Raw genomic sequence first — 18,603 nt, forward strand, 5'->3', positions numbered from 1 at the left:
TGGGCTTGGGCAGTCAGAAGAGCATCTCTGAGTACCATTCAAATTCTTGGGAGCAAATCTGTTTCCCCAGCTTTATTTCCCTTGTCCAATCAGCCTGGGCAGAGGTGTGTGTGTTCATGCATGCAAGGAGAGCTTTGTAGATAAAGTATGGCTCTTAGAACCTGAGCATATGAATGGCTGGAAGGGCAGGTCTCAGAGAAATGGGTACTGGCTGAAAAGAGCCCCTACTAATATCTCCTATAATCATCCTATTTAAGACTTCTTGGATGAGAAAACACATAATGAAAAGAGTTGAGAAGTGACCCAGCCCTGCCAAAGTTGGAAGACTTTTAACAACAAATTGCTCAGAGCCCCTGTTATCTTATATGCATAAGGAAATAAAAATATCTCCTTTTGTCTTGACAATATTGAGAGGATATATAATGTAGTTATAATTCAGCGGGGTCAAGCAGGTGGTATCTTAAAAAATTACACAACGTATTATAATGATGATGAAAATGACAGCTATGTCTTTAATGATGAGGCTCTTTCTTACAGCTTGGCAAGGGTGTATAGAGATTTTCAAGAACTCCTCATGGATGCACCAGAGAGCCAGCACCTTGGTCAGGTTTGGAGAGAACTCGGCACCTTGTCCCAGCTCATGAACACCCTCCGGACCCACCCCGAGAGGATTGCAGGTGAAGTGGGCTTCAGTGTTCTTAAGTATCACTTGCTTCTCATTTGCCTCCTCCAGCAGTCAAACTGAAAATATAGAAAGGAATTAGAAGATTTGGTTGGAAAAGATACCAGAGGGTGTAGGAAGGGATCTAGAGACAGGAGGAGGCTTACCTTGGTGAGAACTCCTCTTTCTGCCAGCCCTGAAGGTGGGAAGTTAGGAAGGAGAGCAAGAAAGATCTCATCCCAGGTAAGTCGTGAGATAGGAGAATGTGGAGAGAGATGTGCTCTGGAAGGTCTGAGGCCAGGTGAAGAGGGAGGAGTTCAAGGAGCCTGGAAAAGTTGTGGACCACATTCACAGAGTCCTAGAGAGAGAGCTACCCAGGACTGTGTAGGAGCAATGCCAAGTAGTAGTAAAGAGCCAGGAAGATCGGTGCACATGTTTGTTGTTGTTATTTCTGTTGTTTAGTTGCTAAGTCATGTCTGACTCTTTCTGATCCCATAGGCTATAGTCAACCAGGCTCCTCTGTTCATGGGATTTCCCAGGCAAGAACACTGGAGAACGTTGCCATTTCCTCTTCCAGGGGATATTCCTTACCCAGGAATCAAACCCACATTTCCTGCATTAGCAGGTGGATTCTTTACCACGGAGCCACTGGAAGCCCAGAGCATGTGTTTATCACGACATAAATATCTATAGTCTTTCTCTTTCTTCTGGTAATATTCAGCATCCCAGGCCCTGAGGCAAAGCAGGTGTAAAGTTGGGGGAAGCAGGATTTGGGGTGGTAGGGCTGGTAGGGAGGTGCCAGGGAAGGTCCAGGAGGCCAGGGGATTGAGGGCAGTGATCAGACTACACAGATAGGGTCCAGGCTGCATATGGATGAAGGAGAAGCCAGAAGGACTGGAATTGCCCAGGGGAAATGGAGAGGCAAAAGAATAGAGGCCTCAGAGGTTTCCATGACGCTGGTTACAGACTGAGAAAACAGCAGGATAGAAAGATTGACAGCTGTGGTCAGAATGTGAAATATGTGGATTCAGGATTTCAAAGGCATGCAGGACAAATGAGAACAAGCCCCCAGGTATGGCCATGGTGGTTGAAGTGGAGCAGAGGTGAAGGTTAGGTGATGGGAAGGCAAAGGAAAGCAGGCTGGATGGACACGGAGGTTGTAGGGGTAGGAGAGCCCCATGGAATCCAGGAGTGTGAGGAGGGAAGGGGAAGGAGCTCCCTCTCCCATGTTCCCCTCTCCAGGGGAAGAACTAGAAACAAGCCAAACCCAAACACAGAAAGCTCCGAGGTCTCTTTTCAGAGCACAAGTGGATGTCGTGTGTGGTTGTTACGTCCACCAGAGGTTCCTCTGTAGGTGATTGGAGTTACTGGCTATGGAGATAGCCTGGGCGCCAGGTGGACCACACCCCCTCTTCAGGGGTACATGAACAGCTGGATCGCAGCAGACTGGCCAGGACCCCAGGGGTCTGTGCAGTTGTGGGGGTGCAGAAAAGGCTGCCAGGGTGGGGAAGTTCGTTCAGGGATGGGCTCAGAGGCTGTAAAGGAAGTGGTTTGTGGCTTCTGGGAAATGTCAGCTCTTAGAATGGAGATGAGGAACTGACTGTGGGGATGACCTTGCAGGATGACAAGGGTGAGGAAGGTGATGTCCAAAAAGACAGGAGGGGCTGGATAAGACAGCTTCTGCCTAGGGAGAATGGTACGAAACAGTCCCCCAGGGCTCCTCACCCATACAAGCCAGGCAGAGTGCTGGTCCCTGGTGAAGAGACTCATCAGACCAGGGCCCTCCCCTGCGGGATCCCTGGGGAGAAGTGGAAGGCCCATGACCACACCCTGTGGGGGCTGCTGGAGGGAAGCAGGGGGTCAAAAAGCATAGGTGAGTCGGTCCAAAGAGAACCCGATCCTCCTCCCACTGGATCACCTTCTCCCTTCTCTCCCCATTGGAGCAGTAAAGCTCAGGAGTCTGGTCAGATGATGGTTAAGATTCCTTCATTACATTCTACTGTTTCCGAAATCAGTAATGCATATATGTTATGTCGTAAAACTAAATTACAGACACTACCTTCTTTGCTCCTCGGGAGTTTATTAAGAGTAAGGATTGAAAGAACCGCAGGGCCTCACAGGGTCTGAGCACAGTTGGCCTTTTAATATGAGGGAAATAAGGGGGAGAAGCACCAACAAGGCAGCAGTTTTTCCCAAGGTTAAGCAAGCATCAGAACATGGGCTTGTCCAATACCTGGAATGACTATCTGCCCTGTTCATCCAGAGCGCATTTCATTTTGTTTACTCATTGTCAGTTGGTCTGGCTGGAAGGAAGCAAAAAGGAAGTCATTTCAAACCACAATGTCCCTGTGGTCTTTCAAGCCTGTATATGAGAACCAAAATCACTGCGTACAAGCCAACACAATGCTAGTTTTGAATTGGCGTACAGGTGCTCCTTGTGCCAGCCTTCGGGCTATGGGGGCACATTCCCTGCATGAGACCGGCTTCAGGGGAGTCTGGGAAAACAGCATTAGAGAAGGCCAGCTGAGACTGTCCAAAGGAATTTGGGGGCTGAGAACACAGATTCTGCAGAACCCCTGTCCTTGGGGGCCATGAGAGGAGAAAGCGGACCATCCCTAACAAAAAGGACATAGTGTCTGAAGGAATTTCTGGCCGAACACTAAAGCCCACAGTCAGTAGTGAAGATAGTTTCAGAGTCTGTCCCCGGGCTCGCAGGACCTTGCTGGCTGTGAGCATTGAATCCTAAGCCCCAGGCTGCAGTGGAGGGTTAAGCCTCTGAAAGCGAGATGGGCGGCTGTCACTGGTGTGTGCTTTTGCCTGTCAGTTCCCCTAGTCACCTGGGAAAGTATGCCAACAGTGACCTAGGGCATTTTCCTTTCCTAGCAAACCTGTAGTACTGCATTCTCCACAGAGGAGGATTAATGGTAAAAAAAAAAAAAAAAAAAAAAACCAGCCGTGAAGCCCCCTCCCCTCTCACCACCCGAGCAAGCTCTGCAGTCTCTCAGTCATCTTTAAACACTGCCCGCCTCTGAGCCTCACGCACGCATTTCCCTGGTCTCCCCACCCCCACCCCAGCCTCCTGAGCTCCAAGGGCCTCAGCGGCCACCTCCCCCAGCCTCTAATCTTCCCAGGAAAGAGAACAAGAAGAACAACATTTTAAACTACATTTATTTTCTTTTCCTCAGGGCCCCCCAGTTCACATTTCTCCCTCGGGAATCCTGCTGTCTGGTATCGACCGCTGCTTACATTCTGGGCCCCACATCTCCCTACAGGGTGGCCCCCACCCTTCCTCAGGTGTGCTGAGCCATCACGCTCCCTCCTGCGCCTTCTCCCTGGGGCCACTGCAGCCCAAGCACCTGGGTGGGAATCTGGGCCAGGGCAAAGTTGCTCCCAGTTCCCCTGTTTTGTCCCTTTTCCCAAGCAAGATGTTTGTAGCTGTTTGTATGTAAGGTCAGGCGAGGGAGTTAAAGAATAACGAAGAGTTCAATAGTCAGATAGGGTCCTGACTCTCAGGTCAAGACAACAGTTATTTACTGGGTGTCTCCTATTACTCCACAGACATTCACCAAAGCCCTGATTCCATGTCAGGCTCTAGTGCTGGGTGTCACGTAGAGATGACTTGGAGGGCTTACATCTCTCTGCCCAGCTAGGTATAATGGGGAGTGTGATAAAAGCAGTATCTGTAGCTCTCTACTCTCGAGACTCTGTGTGTATGTGTGTGTGTGTGTGTGTGTGTGTGTGTGTGTGTGTGTGTGTGTGTGTGTTGGGAGTTGTGTTGCTGGAGGTCAGAGGATATAGTATGATGCTGTATACAGAGAAATGATTTGGAGATGAACAGCCAAGCTGGAGCCCCAGGGGAAGAAAAAAAAGGAAGCTGGGTTTGGAAGATAAGTTATTAAAAAGAAAAGAAACCAAGAAGAAAATAAAGCAGCCCCTCTTAGAACCACTCCTCTCTCCTGGGGTAGTGCCCCCAGTCCATGATTTCAGCTACCTATAGTCATCCAGTCTGAAAATATAAGTGAAAAATTCCAGAAATAAATAACTCATAAGTTTTAAATTGTGCGCCTTTCTGAGCAGCATGATGAAATCTTGCACTTACTGCCTGGGATGGAAACCATCCCTTTATCCAGGTGTCCTGCCCATTAGTCACTTACTCCCTGGCTGTTCAGATTGACTATCAGAGTATCACAGTGTTTATGTGCAAGTAAGCCTTATTTGATTTAATAATGGCCCCAAAGTGCAAGACCAATGATGCTGTTTGGATATTCTCTTACTCTGCCTAGTTTATAAATTAAAGCTCATCATAGGTATGTATGTATAGGGAAAAAACATAGTATATATAGGGTTTGGTACTATCTGCATCCACTGTGGTGGGGCGGGGGCGGGGGGCACAATTCTTGGAATGTATCCACTGAAGATAAAGGGTATTGTAGTCAGGTCCTCCTTAAGGCTTTGGGCGACTCTGGGTTTCCTAGTGGTGCAACTGTCAGGGTCCTCCATGGTGGTGAGGGAGGCGTCTGTGTGATAGAACTTCAGGGTTGGTTCCCTGGCCCCAGCTGCATGGGCAGGCCTGTGGCTGGCCCATCCCCTTTCAAGAGGAAATTAGCAGAACATCAACCTGGAGGCGGCATATACAAAGGAAGTCACAACCTGAACATGAAGGGTGGCTATCAAGCACTCAGAGAACTAGACCTCTTGGCTGCCTGGGGAAGGGAGGATTTGGGGAGAGAGCAGATGGTATTAGAACCTGGAAGGAGCAGGGGCATTTGATGATTAAAGTTAAAGAAGAACTAAGAGATAAGCAGTCAACCAGGCTCCTGGCAAAGATAGGATGTAGAAATAAGCATTTTCATGCAACCCAAATACTTGAGTCGGACACAACTCAGCAACTGGAACGGAACTGAACTGAATGTTGAAATGATTTCATAAATATCTGGACCCTCTGCCATCTTCTCTGGCTGGTGCCTTCAGAACTGGAGCAGTGACCAGCTTGAGACTGAAGGTTAGCCCAGGAAGCAGGCAGAGAAGGTGGGTGTGAATTCCCTGGAAGGGGTAAGAATAATATTAATGTATCAAGACAAGCAATTTTTTTTTAAGTTGGGAGCTAAGCACTTTACATTCTTTGTCCCAAGTCACCCCCACAACAATCCTAAGAGGCATATGTGGAAAATGCAGACCCAAAGAGGTTCAATCACCTGCCCCAAGGTCACTGTAATGGTTAGGAGTTCTTTATATCTCCTTATAAAGAAATTCTGCTTCCAGTAGGTTTGAGTGGAGTGGAAAGAATGTGACTGGGCTGATCAGGGCATGAAACTGCAAGCCCAGGCAATAGACCCTCCCCTTTCCCCACCTGAAGATTTTCTTGCCCCAGACAACCCCATCACTCTTAGTCCAAGCCCATACCCTGAGCTTAGAGCCATAGCTGATGTGAGAGAAACACCAGGAAGGGTCGTCTACCCCTTGACAATGGCACTGTGGACAGAGCATGTGTCTCCTCCAATTCCACGTATCTAGGGTTTGAAATCAGTCCTGAATATTCATTGGAAGGACTGATGCTGAAGCTGAAACTCCAATACTTTGGCCACCTGATGTGAAGAACTGACTCATTTGAAAAGATCCTGATGCTGGGGAAGATTGAAGGTGGGAGGAGAAGGGGACGACAGAGGATGAGATGGTTGGATGGCATCACTGACTCAATGGGCATGAGTTTGAGTAAACTCCAGGAGTTGGTGATGGACAGGGAGGCCTGGCCTGCTGCAGTCCATGGGGTCGCAAAGAGTCGGACACAACTGGACAACTGAACTGAACTGAAGGATTTTCAACCTTAGCACTATTGACCTTTTGAACTGGATAGTTCTTTGTTTGGTCAGGGAAGCAGGGTTCTTCTGTGCATTGTGGGATGTTTAGTGGCATCCACTAGTACTTACCACCAGTATTTTCCAAGTTGTAACAACTAAAAATGTCTCCAGACATTGCCATATATTCCCAGGAGAACAAAACTACTCCTCACCCCACCCCATTGCCCAACACCAACTCTGCAAAGGATCTGATGACCCCACCACCACCTCCACCCCAACCTAGGTTTTTCCAGCTTGTGTGCCTTCTCACAAATTTTGCCAATCTGCTCCAGCAGTAAATGCTGTGACTGTGTTGGTGACAGGCCTGACCCTTAGGTGCTCCCACGGAGCCCCAAAACAGAGCCTTTCTCTAAGAATCAAGTTAGAAATCACTTCTAAATATTTTCCCTTATTTGACCCATTTTCCCTTCAACACCCTGTTCTTTTTCTCTTTCGTATGCAGGAAGAGGAATACGAATTCGGGATGTCTTAAAAGATGAGGAAACACTGACACTGTTTCTCGTGAAGAACATTGGTCTGTCTGACTCAGTCGTCTACCTTCTGGTCAACTCCCAAGTCCGTCCAGAGCAGGTAGGTGGATGTCATTGGTCCAGGGGTCCCTGGAGGGGAGGGGCAGGCACTGAGCCCGAGAAAGTCAAGGGAGACCTTGAGTTTCTTTTTTCTTTCTTGCTTTCACATTCAGAAGCATTCGGATTCATGCCACATGCTCAGGAGAACACCTCAGGTTCACTGAGATGATGCAGTCCCCATGATGGGATTCTGAAGTGGCACAGAAGCTGGCAGCACTTGAAACACCTCAGAGCTTTAAGACTGGAAGGAACCTAAGAGATCACGTGGCTCAGGCTCCTTTTATTGTTGAGGAAACTGAGGTTTATTCATGTAGTCATCAAATACATAGAGGCGTTTTAGGTACCAGAATGGAGTGGGAACAATGTGAGGAAACCCCTGACTCCGGGAGCTCACATTCCAGTGGGGGCGACAGGCGAGGACCACGTAAGCCAAGTGCACCTACGTGCATTCCCAGGTCGTGAGGAAGGTCCGGGGGTCTGAGTTAGGAAGGGATGGGCGGGCAGTTTTCAATGTAATCGTCAGGGAAGGCCTTCCTGAGGAGGTGCTATCTAAGCAGATCTTACTGAACAGTAGACCCGGTGCAAACGCCTGTGAGAGGAGAGTGCCAGCTGAGAAACAGGCAAAGCCAGGATCAAGTGTGTTGAGGTGACCTTCAAGGTCATGGCGCCTGATAGCAGCTGCACGTAGAGCAGACCTCTGCTTTCCTGGGCCGTGTCTCCTCAATGCCAGGCCAGCTGCTTATAATCCTGCTAAACCTGTGTCATCTGTTTTCATAATCTCCTGTATTTGTTCAGAGCATTTTTACCACTAAAGTAAGACTTCCACACCTCTGAGCACCTGAGCTCCTCACACCAATCCCAAGATGGGTCAAACAGATGAAAAACTTGACATGCCTGGTGGCCGAGAGACTGGTGCCCAGCTATAGAGTTGGAATTGCTGGAGCTGGAGTGGAATCGGGGTCTTCTCATTCCTAGTCCTGGGCCCTTTCATTGGTTCTCAAGGTCCCCAGACCAGGAGCATCAGCAAGGACTGGGAGTAAATTCACAGATCTCACCCCAGACTGACCAGCACTCTCCACTTTAACAAACCCTCTGGGTGGTTCTAACAGCTCAGGGGTGAGAACCATGGCTCTAATTTAGGGCTTCATGGGCTCCTGGCCCAGCATCCTGGGTGTGTGGGTTCCTAGTGTGATAAACACAGTGAGAATGCATGATAAGCAGGAGCCTTAGCACAGACATCCTGCCTGCCTCCCCTGGCCAGGACGGCACCTCCTCTAGACTCCAGAGGAGTTATTATTGTTTAGTCACTAAGTTGTGTCTGTCTCATCCTGACCCCATGATTGTAGCCCACTAGCCTCCTCTGTCCAAGGGATTTCCCAGTTAAGAATACTGAAGTGGGTTGACATTTCATTCTCCAGGGATCAAACCCGCATCTCCTGCATTGGCGGGTGGATTCTTTACCTCTGAGCCACTAGGGGCTCCAGGGAAGACGGAGATGTAAACAGAGAAATTTCAGGGCCTGTGTCAGTCTTGAGGCAAAGGTCTGCACAGGCTGCTGTCTGAGCCCAGAGAGAGGAAGGGACTCACCCACCTGCCTGGTTGAGGTTGGTTCTGTTGGGTGGGCTTTTCAAGACGGTTCCCAGTGCAGCAGTGAAGAAACCCATACGTGCCTTTCTGGCTTCTCAGTCTCTGAGGTTTTCATAGAAACTAGACAAGGGGAAACAAGGTTCAGCCCTGACACAACACATCAGGGCACCTGGAGCGAGGGCAGTGCCCAGGCGTGGCCCCAACTGCATGCCTGGGTGGGCCCTGGGGGTCAGGCCTGGCTGGCTGCCCAGCCCTGCTTGGCTCCCCCTCCCCCTCCACCCCAGTGGCAGGCAGCATGGATTGCCCACTTTCCCTTTGCTTTCTCTCCAGCTCGTAAAACTCAAGTCCTGGAAATGCCTGTGATGACTTCCAGTTGGTAAAACAAGGGAGATGGAGATAAGGGCAGGAATTTAGGGGAAATTTCTTTCCAGTTCCTCACCTCTGTGACATTTAGGTCTCTAGCTGCTGTGTTGCTAGCATCAGGGCACCAGCCTTTCATGTGGGGAGGAGACAGGGCCATTCGGGTGTACCTCTGTTTAGTGTTGCAGGCTCTGATTAGCTGAGGCTTCCCTGAGCTTAGGAAGGAGCTCAGCTCCTGTACTCCAGAGGCCAGCTCCCTCCATGCCTCCTACCCACCCTGCTTCTCAGCCCCAGTGACCTGTGAGCCTTCCTCCTGACCTCCTTCTCCATCTCCAACCTGCTCTGTAACTCCTGGACAGAGCTGTCCCCTGGAACTTTCCTCCATGCTGGCAAAGTTCTCTCTGTGCCATCTATAGGGTGACTATAGCCGTGTGTGGCTGGTGGGCATGTGAGATGAATCTAGTACAAGTAAGGAAGTGAATTTTAAATGCCATTTAATTTTAATTACCTTAATCGGCCACATAGGGTGTGCCGCTCTCTAATGGATCATCATTATACATGGGATTTTGTTCTTGACTGTCAACACTGGATATCCCTCTGCCTAGTATCTGAGCACAGCTCCAAAGGGAATAGCATCACCGCCCTTGCCCCATCTAGGGAATTATTAGCTGACTGAAGTAGCACAGTTCTCTGGCTTATCCCTCAACACGCCCCTTACCCATAGCCCAGGAAACTCCTGAACTTTCTTCAAGGCCCAGCTCAAATGTTACTTCCTCAATCATATGGTTCGTAAACCCTCCCTTCTTTGTCCCGCCCCTCCCCCTGCCCTACTTGACAAGAGAATTAAGAGCAAAAGTTGTTCAAAATGGCTAAGCAAAAGCTCTGGGTTCAAATCTCAGCAAGGTCATGCAGCTAACTGCAAGTTAATTAATCACTCTGTTTCCTCATGTGTAAAATGGAGACAATAAAGTGTCCTACCATATACAGGGGTTGTGGGAGGTTAAAAGACTTAGTATCTATAAAGCACTTAATGCCTGGCACATAGTAAACACTTGATAAATACCAGCTACTTTTACTAGCGATTCTTAATGCTCCCTCTTCTGTGCTCTGGTTTCACTATGTTCAGTCTAGCACTTACTGCTATTTAAATGCCTGCATTTCCAGCTAGCCCATGAGCTTTTTGGAGGGCAAAAAATTTATCTCATTCTCTCTGCATCCCTGGTAACTCTCCTAGTCCCTGCAGAATGGAAACACAGTGAGTGAGCATTGAATGAATGAGTGACACTCATGGTATCCCAGCTTTCCTCCAGCCTGTTGTATAACCCTATCAAGTCACCTAACCCCTTTGGCCTCACTTCTCTCCTCTGAGACACTAGAGGTTTGGACAAAATGAGTTCATTAATTCTTTCCCCTGTGTAGAACCCATGGGACTGTGGAGGCCAGGGAAGTCCATGAGCCTGTTCTGTTCATGATATTTAAGGCTTTTGTCCACTGGGAGTCCAGGACTCCAGGAGGCCAGTTACTGTGCTGGGTAGATAAGGGTCCCTGGCCAGGGTTGAGGCCTCCTTTGCCTCTGGAGGCCATCAGGGAGCTTGTGCTTTGAGAGTCAGTGCCCACGGGAGGTTTCTGATGTGGGTGCTCCGGGGTTAACATCATTGGGTAAAATACAGGGTGCCTAGTTAAATTTGAATTTTAAGTGAACAATAAATAGTTTTTTCAGCATAAGGATGTTCTATTTGGACTCCATTTGGGACATACTTGTACCAAAAATTGTTCACTGTTTATCTGAAATTCAAATTTATCTGGGCATCCAGTATTTTTATATGTAAATCTGGTGAGACAGGAAGGGGGAGAGGTGGTCATTCACCATCACTCCAAAAGCCTTCTAGCTACTCGCCCACCTCAGCTTCACGCAGTAGGTCCTGATGGTACCTTAGCATCATGTGCCAAGAAGGAATGGCTCATATTGTAAAGACTCTCTGTTAAAATGAGGCTTGAGAGTGTTTTCATTTTCTGTGGCTGCTGTAACAAATTACCACAAACTTAGTGGCTTAAAACAACACTCATTTATTATTTTATGGTTCCAGAGATCAGATTCTGAAAGTCAAGGTGCCGGAAGGGCTGTGCTCCTTACTGGGCAGTCTAGAGGAAAGTTCATTTTCTTCCCTCTTCTAGCTTCTAGAGACTGTCTACATTCCTCAGCTAGTGGCCTCCCTTCATCTTTACGGCTAGTAGTGGCCTGTCCAGTCTTCCCCGCATCAGATTGTCCTGACATTGTTTATTCTACCATTCTCTTCCACATTTAAAGGACTCTTGTGATTACATTGCGCTCACCCAGATAATCCAAAATCATCTCCTTTTTTTTAAAGTCAGATGATTATTAGAGCATACTAACACATTTATACGGAATTTAGAAAGATGGTAACGATGGCCCTATATACAGGGCAGAAGAAGAGACGCAGAAGTACAGAACAGACTTTTGAACTCTGTGGGAGAAGGTGAGGGTGGAATGTTTCGAAAGAACAGCATATATATTATCTGTGGTGAAACAGCCCACCAGCCCAGGTGGGATGCATGAGTGAAGTGCTTGGGCCTGGTGGGCTGGGAAGACCCAGAGGAATCGGGTGGAGAGGGAGGTGGGATGGGGGACCGGGATGGGGAATACGTGTAACTCTATGGCTGATTCATATCAATGTATGACAAAACCCACTGAAAAATAAATAAATAAATAAATAACAAATAAATAAATAAATAAAAATAAAGTCAGATGATTAGCAACCTTAATTTCATCTGCAATCTTTAATTCCCCACATAACATATTCACAGGGTCTGTGGGTTAGGACATGACATCACTGAGGGGCCAGTGTTTTTCTACACAGGGAGGTTTCCGTTGTTGCTTTTCCCTTCTGCAGTTTGCGCACGGAGTCCCAGACCTGATGCTGAAGGACATCGCCTGCAGCGAGGCCCTCCTGGAGCGTTTCCTGATCTTCCCCCAGCGCCGTGCAGCTCAGACAGTGCGTGGCAGCTTGTGCGCCCTCTCTCAGGGCACCCTGCAGTGGATGGAAGACACCCTGTACGCCAACGTGGACTTCTTCAAGTTCTTCCACGTGGTAAGGGAGGTGTTCATCTGCTCGCCTCTTGGGAGGTAATTTCTGGAGGCAGTAGAACCTGGTGACAGGCCACTGGGGACTCATGAATGAACAGTCGGGGAAGGCATAAACTTGGTGTTCAAGACAATTCTTGTTCGGGACAAGACAGGTTCCAAAGGCCCCCAAACCAGCTGATAGTATTTCCAGAACATGGCCCAGACATCCAGCAGTCACCACTAGATTCACCATTAGATTTGTGTTATGGCAGGTCTAAGTCCACCCCAAATGTGGGACCAGCCCGCTTCACCACCACTGGCAGTATGGAAGGGAGGAGGCCTGGGGGTACCCCTGGTTTGGCTTCCTAGCTAGGTCATCATGGACATGATGGCTAACCATTCTTGGCCCCATTACTCATCTGTAAGACAAATGTAATACTTTGAAGAATAGTAGAAAAGATACATTAAAAATATATGCAAAACATTTAATAAATGTCAGTGAATGAGAGCTTTATACTCCCTTCTCTGGGTCTGCTTTTGAACTCAGAGCTTACTGTTTATGGGTAGAAAAGAACAGAGAAAATGTCATAGAATATTTGCAAAAATTTGGCATGCCTCATCTAGCACAACACTATGCTCAGAGCGACATCTTTCGTAGTCTTGGGATTCGATTGTATCTCTTCTTTTGCTCGAAGGGGCCTCCCTGGTGGTTCTCAGATGGTAAAGAATCTGCCTGCAATACGGGAGACCCAGGTTCAATACCTGGGTCAGGAAGATCCCCTGGAGATGGAAATGGCAACTCACTCCAATATTCTTGCATAGAGAATTCCATGGACGGAGGAGCCTGGTGCACTACAGTCCATGGCGTCTCAAAGAGTCAGACATGACTGAGTGACTAATACACACACACACACACACACACACACACACACACACACACACACACACACACGATGAGAGGGATAGGAGGCTTCAAGCATTTGTTCTCGCACTTCAGAATGCCTGAAAATCTCAGGGAAGCTGTAAAAGATGCAAGCTCTAAATTCCTTCCCCCAGAGGTTGATTCAGGAGACCTGGGTCAGGCCGGAATCTGCTGTTAACATCGGTGATTCTGATAGAGATCTTTGTAGGCCACGCTTCAAGAAACATTCAAAATTAGAATTAGAATTTTCTAGCACTGAATTGTGTTTTCTCTTTTGCCTACATTTTAATATTTGGAACTATATTTCAGGGAGTGACAGTCAACTGAGAACTTGGCGGAGGAATTTGTATTTTGTCTTTAAAAAAAGTACTGTTTCTTAGTATATTTTTAAAAGTGTTATTTGTTTATTTATTTTTGGCTGCACTGGGTCTTCGTTGCTACTCGTGGACTTTCTCTAGTTGCAGCGAGCGAGGGCTACTCTCTAGTTGTGGTCTGTGGGCTTCTCGTTGCAGTAGCTTCTCTTGTTTCAGAACACAGGTTCTGGGGCACGTGGGTTTCAGTAGTTGTGGCATACAGACTTAGTTGTCCTGTGGCTTGTGGGATCTTCCCAGACCAGGGATCAAACCTGTGTCCCCTGCAGTGGCAGGTGGATTCTTAACCACTGGACCACAAGCAAAGCACTGTGGATTTTTGCGTTGCTTTTTTTTTTTTTAATTTACTCTCTCAAGTAGAAAATTTGCCTTAGGGTTGTCTTTAAAAGCAAGGTGAAGGCCTTTAAAAACAAAGTAAAACAAGACCCCACAGTTGATGACAAGGTTCACACTTCATCCCTTTCAGTGTGACTTTTCCTTGAATGTCACACCATAATTCTTCCAGTTCATTGGGGATCCAGAGTGGGTAGGAGGGGTCATATCTATGGATGCGACCAATACTGAGAGTCAAGTGCCCCAGAGAAGGTCTCTGCCAGGAGAATAAAAAGTCATGCATTTCTAACTTCTCTGTCCAAAGTGCCTCGAGGAACCCAATTCTAGACAGTTCTCAGTTTGTTTTCAGACTCAGACAGGAGAGTGAGTAGGTGGTGAAGGTCCTTATTCTGGACAGCTGAACCCCAGCACCATGGGAGACCAGCGCCTGCATTTGTAGATTTGTATTTGTAGAGCTTTGGGAGGTTCCCTGAGTGCCTGGGATATGCAATCCTCTGGGCGCTAGAAAAGGGGTAGGGACATGTGTCTCTTTTTGAAGCACCTTTATGGCAAATGTACCTTTGGGGCGTGAGGACAGACAGCCTGGATACAACAGGACAAAGGGCGACCTGGGCACTATGGTTCACTGGGGTCTGGACCCATAACTTAGGCTACTGACCTCAGATGTTTATTTATCATATAAGAAAGACCAGCATGCTTTTTCTTCTGTCCTTACATGCTGCTCTGGCAAGTGTCAGCGTTCAGAAACCAGAGAATTTTGGTCGGTTACCCTCACCTACCTGAGATGGACCCTGGGTGCTTGCCCACGCCCAGGTACACGTGTCCATGCACTCACACCTGAATTGGACCAGGCGCTGAGGCCAAGGGCCCAGCCACAGTCTTCACACCCCTACTGAATTCCCGTTACCCTGAGACAGACAGACGGGCCATGCCGCAGCACTGAGGCTTAGGACATTCGGCCTCTAGAACAGTGGTTTCCAGCTTGGTTGCATACTGGGTTACCTGTGGAGCTTTTAAAAATTACAAATACTACCTCTCCCCACATCTGATTGATTTTGATTCAGTTGCTTTTAGCATTTTAAAAAAATAATCTATTTATTTTATTTTTGGTGTGCTGGGTCTTCATTGCTGTGTGGACTTTCCTCTGGTTGTGGAGAGCGGGACTACTTCAGTTGCAGTGCACAGGCTTCTTATTGTGATGGCTTCTTTTGTTTCAGAGCACAGGCTCTAGGGAGCTCAGGCTTCAGTGGTGGCGGCATGTGGGTTCAGTAGTAGAGGCGCCCAGGCTCTAGAGCACAGGCTCAATAGATGTGCACACAGGTTTAATTGTTCTGCAACATGTGGGATCTTTCTAGATCAGGGATTGAACATGTGTCTTCTGCATTTGGACAGCAGATTCTTTACCACTAAGCCCCTAGGGAAGCTGTGTTTTAGCATTTTTAAAAGATTCCCAGACATTCTCATTCCAGCCAGGTTGAGAGTCGTGGACCTACGACATAGGAGTTTGATTTACAGACTTAATTTCTGTAGACCAAGCATGTGAATAAGTGCTAGTCGCTCAGTAGTGTCTGACTCTGCAACCCATGGACTACTCTGTTCATGGGATCTTCCAGGCAAGCAGACTGGAGTGGGTAGCCATTTTCTTCTCCAGGGGATCTTTCTGACCCAGGGATGGAACCAGGGTCTCCTGCATTGCAGGCAGACGCTTTACCAACGGAGCTATGAGAGAAGGGCAAGCATAATAATAATAGTACCCAAATGCCCCGAAGGCCTCAAAGCACTTTCACTTTTCGCCATTAAGACCAGGGTGCTGTGCAGAAGCATCCTCCCTGCTGTTCTCTTAACAAAGACGGTGAGTGACCCAGAGATTGCCAAGAAGAGAAAGCCATAGAAGGAGATGGGCTAACCCTGCAGATAGGGTTGCTCTACCTCCCATCTTCTTGCTCCTGCTTGTCTCTGTGGGGGGAAACCTGACAAGACAGGACACATGGGCCCAAGCAAAGAGGACAAACACCTTAGGTGGTGACCTTGAAATGTGCTTTTCCAGCTGATAAACAGACTGAGTAACTAAACATCTTTTCAAAACTACAAAGAAGGAAACCTACATGGCTCAGTCGGTAAAGAATCCATCTGTATTGCAGGCAGATGCAGATTCAATCCCTGGGTCAGGAAGATCTCCTGGAGAAGGGAATGGCAACCCACTCCAATATGCTTGCCTGGAGAGTCCAATGGACAGAGGAGCCTGACAGGCTAGAGTCCATAGGGTTGCAGAGTTAGACATGACTGAGCGATTAACATGAACATGAAGAAGGAAACCTACAAGGAATTATTTGCAGTAAGATGGGACTTTTGGTCCTGTACCCACCCTATCAAGGTTTTTAGAAAAATAGTGATGAGACAGGCACAGAAAAGCTCAGGGCAGACCCTCCAACCTTCTCAGAGGGGCACGGGCCAGGCACAGCTGCTCTGAGGCAGGGACAGAGGCCTCCCTGGGACAAGGCTGTTGCTGCAGCTGGTTGGCAAGCAGCCAGGCTTAGGTCCTGTGCGGGGAATGCTGTGTCTTCCGTTCTCCTGGGCTGTTTTTCACGCGCATGTATGTCAGTGTATAAATAAGCTTTCAGTAAGTGCCAAATTGGTGCTCACTAACAAAGAGAGAGGGGCCAACTCACTAAACCACTGCATGACACCTACCCCTGTTGTGTCAGGACCTGGGCGTGTGGGTGGAAGTTTAACCTCCAAACTAGCCGTAGAGCCAAGAGAACTAGGAGTGGGGGGCTGGGGACTCAGCACCAACTGGGGCCAGCTGTGTTTTTCCTCAGCCCCTTGGAGATCAGAAGTGAATGTTGTCATCCTCAAATAATCCAAGTGCAGAACCCACGCCTTCCTCCACCCCACCCATCCCCAGATGTATGCTCGTGTACACACACACACACAAAAACACACACTCCTCTCTCTCTCTCTCTCCCCAGTAACCTAGGCAGACTGGGGAAAAAACAGCAGCCAGTTGGATAGATTTACTCCAAGAAGAATTAGCCCCTCTTGCTTTCACCTGGATTGAGATGGTTTGAAAGAGCTTGCCTTCACCTGTGGCCTTTTCAGACCTAACGCCCCCAGCTTGAAACCCAGCAGCTCAGACCTGGACCGAGGTACTGAGCCTGCCAACGCTACCTGAAACGTCCTGCACCTCATAAAAAACGGTGTGTCAGTTTCGGGTGAGGGGTTGGGCCGTTTCCCATCTGATCTGGCCCAAGGCGTGTGTGTCCCTCCCCCTCCTCCTCCTCCCTCTTCGATCCTTCCTGTTTTCTCCCTGACTCCTGGTGCACAGCTTTGAAATCTTGCTGAGAAGCAAATCTGTCCCCTCGGCTCCGGCTCCGCATGTTTATTTGTGGAAGTTCGGCAGGGGAACCGAGGCGGGTGCCAAGACCTGCCACGCTGCTGGGAAATCTGCGTTTCCCTCCCTTTCCCCCTTGTCAATGGACATTGACAGAGGAAATTGGCCTCCCCGGCATTTTGGCCCGTGGTTTTCCCCTTTGCAGTCGCTTCCAGTGTGACATGATTCAACTTTCTTTCCTTTCTCTCAACTACTACTCTGTCACATTTTTACTTTTCTGACTTCATTTTCCCCGTGTCTTTGTGACTATGGGGTGGCTGAACGCTGAGTTCCACAGGAGGAAGGCCAATCTTGGGGGTGCTTGCTACATGCTCTTTTCAATGTCCTGCTTTGTTCTTGGCTCTGCTCCCTAAATTCCTGAATCACTGGGAATAAGTATGGGTGGACTGCCCCTGCTCAGTGTGAGCTGGCCATGGTTTCTGCTCTCTTGGATCATTCGTTGCAGTTTGTTAAATTTCAACTATGTGTTTCAGTTTTCGGGTGACGTTGCCGCCTCAAAATTCTCTGGAAAAGCCCCATGTCTCCAGGATTTTGCGATGGTTTCTCCCATTAGTGACTTCACTTCATGATCTCTCTCCTCCCATCTTTGAATCTTTGGGCTGTCAACATTCTCCCATTTTTGCGGGGTGTTTGGGGAGAAGGAGGAGAAAGGAGTGGTGCCCGGTGTCAGCAATGTGGAGGGAAGTGCAGCAGGCTGAGCAAAAAAAAAATCGTTAGAAAATAGATTTTTTAGTTTTTTGAAAATTAGTTAACCACAGCAAATACAGCTGATTTACAGCATTAGTATTCTTTCTACAGCTACAAAATTATGTGTCTATTATAATTCAAAATTTTGGCAAACCGATTTTAATAAAAAAGAAATGAAATGGAAGAGAGAGGGACATTAATGTATGTTAAATGTATATTAGGCTTATGGGCTTGATTGGCATTGGCCTGCAATGGTTTCTTTTAGGCTCCAGGCACCAGTAGGCCAGGGCTTATTTTCTTACTGGATGAGTTGTAGTTTTATGAATTTAAAAAGAAAAAAAAAGACTGAGAGGTCAAAACTAAAGTCACTTAGGACACAAACAGTCCCCTGCAAAGACTGCTCTTAGGATAAAGCATCCTGGGGTTCTGGCCTTTATTCAGTAGCTGTAGATAGAGCCCCAACGTGTTAGGCATCCGGTTTTCCCCAAGGTAAACTGGTTTAAAGAAGGAGTTTTCTTATCTCTCCAGAACAGTAGTTCTTAATCTTTTTATAGATTAGGACTGCCTTTGAGAACGTGACAACAGCTCTAAGCCTTTTTCCTACAGAAATGTAAGTTCACACAGACACAGCAGGTAGGGGCGCTTGAAGCCTCTAAAGTCAGACCCCAAGTTAACAGCTTTTGCATTAAAATTTCTTTCCTACTTACCATTAATGTATATCCTTTCCAAAAGATTTGAAATACAGCCACAAATTCTTCCTTAATTCTCTGTATGAAGTA

General features: G+C 47.8%; 1 protein-coding gene across 1 annotated transcript in view; it reads left to right on the top strand.

The window, feature by feature from the left end:
• The window catches only part of ABCA4 (ATP binding cassette subfamily A member 4), a 139,608-nt gene that overhangs the window by 12,165 nt on the left and 108,840 nt on the right, over window positions 1-18,603 (top strand). Inside the window, exons 4-6 of the mRNA XM_065927798.1 lie at window positions 538-677; window positions 6,962-7,089; window positions 11,948-12,145. Coding sequence (XP_065783870.1) covers window positions 538-677; window positions 6,962-7,089; window positions 11,948-12,145 — 466 coding nt within the window. The remainder of the gene's footprint in view (window positions 1-537; window positions 678-6,961; window positions 7,090-11,947; window positions 12,146-18,603) is intronic.

The sequence above is a fragment of the Muntiacus reevesi genome, chromosome 1, assembly GCF_963930625.1.
Source record: "Muntiacus reevesi chromosome 1, mMunRee1.1, whole genome shotgun sequence".
Lineage (NCBI taxonomy): Eukaryota > Metazoa > Chordata > Mammalia > Artiodactyla > Cervidae > Muntiacus > Muntiacus reevesi.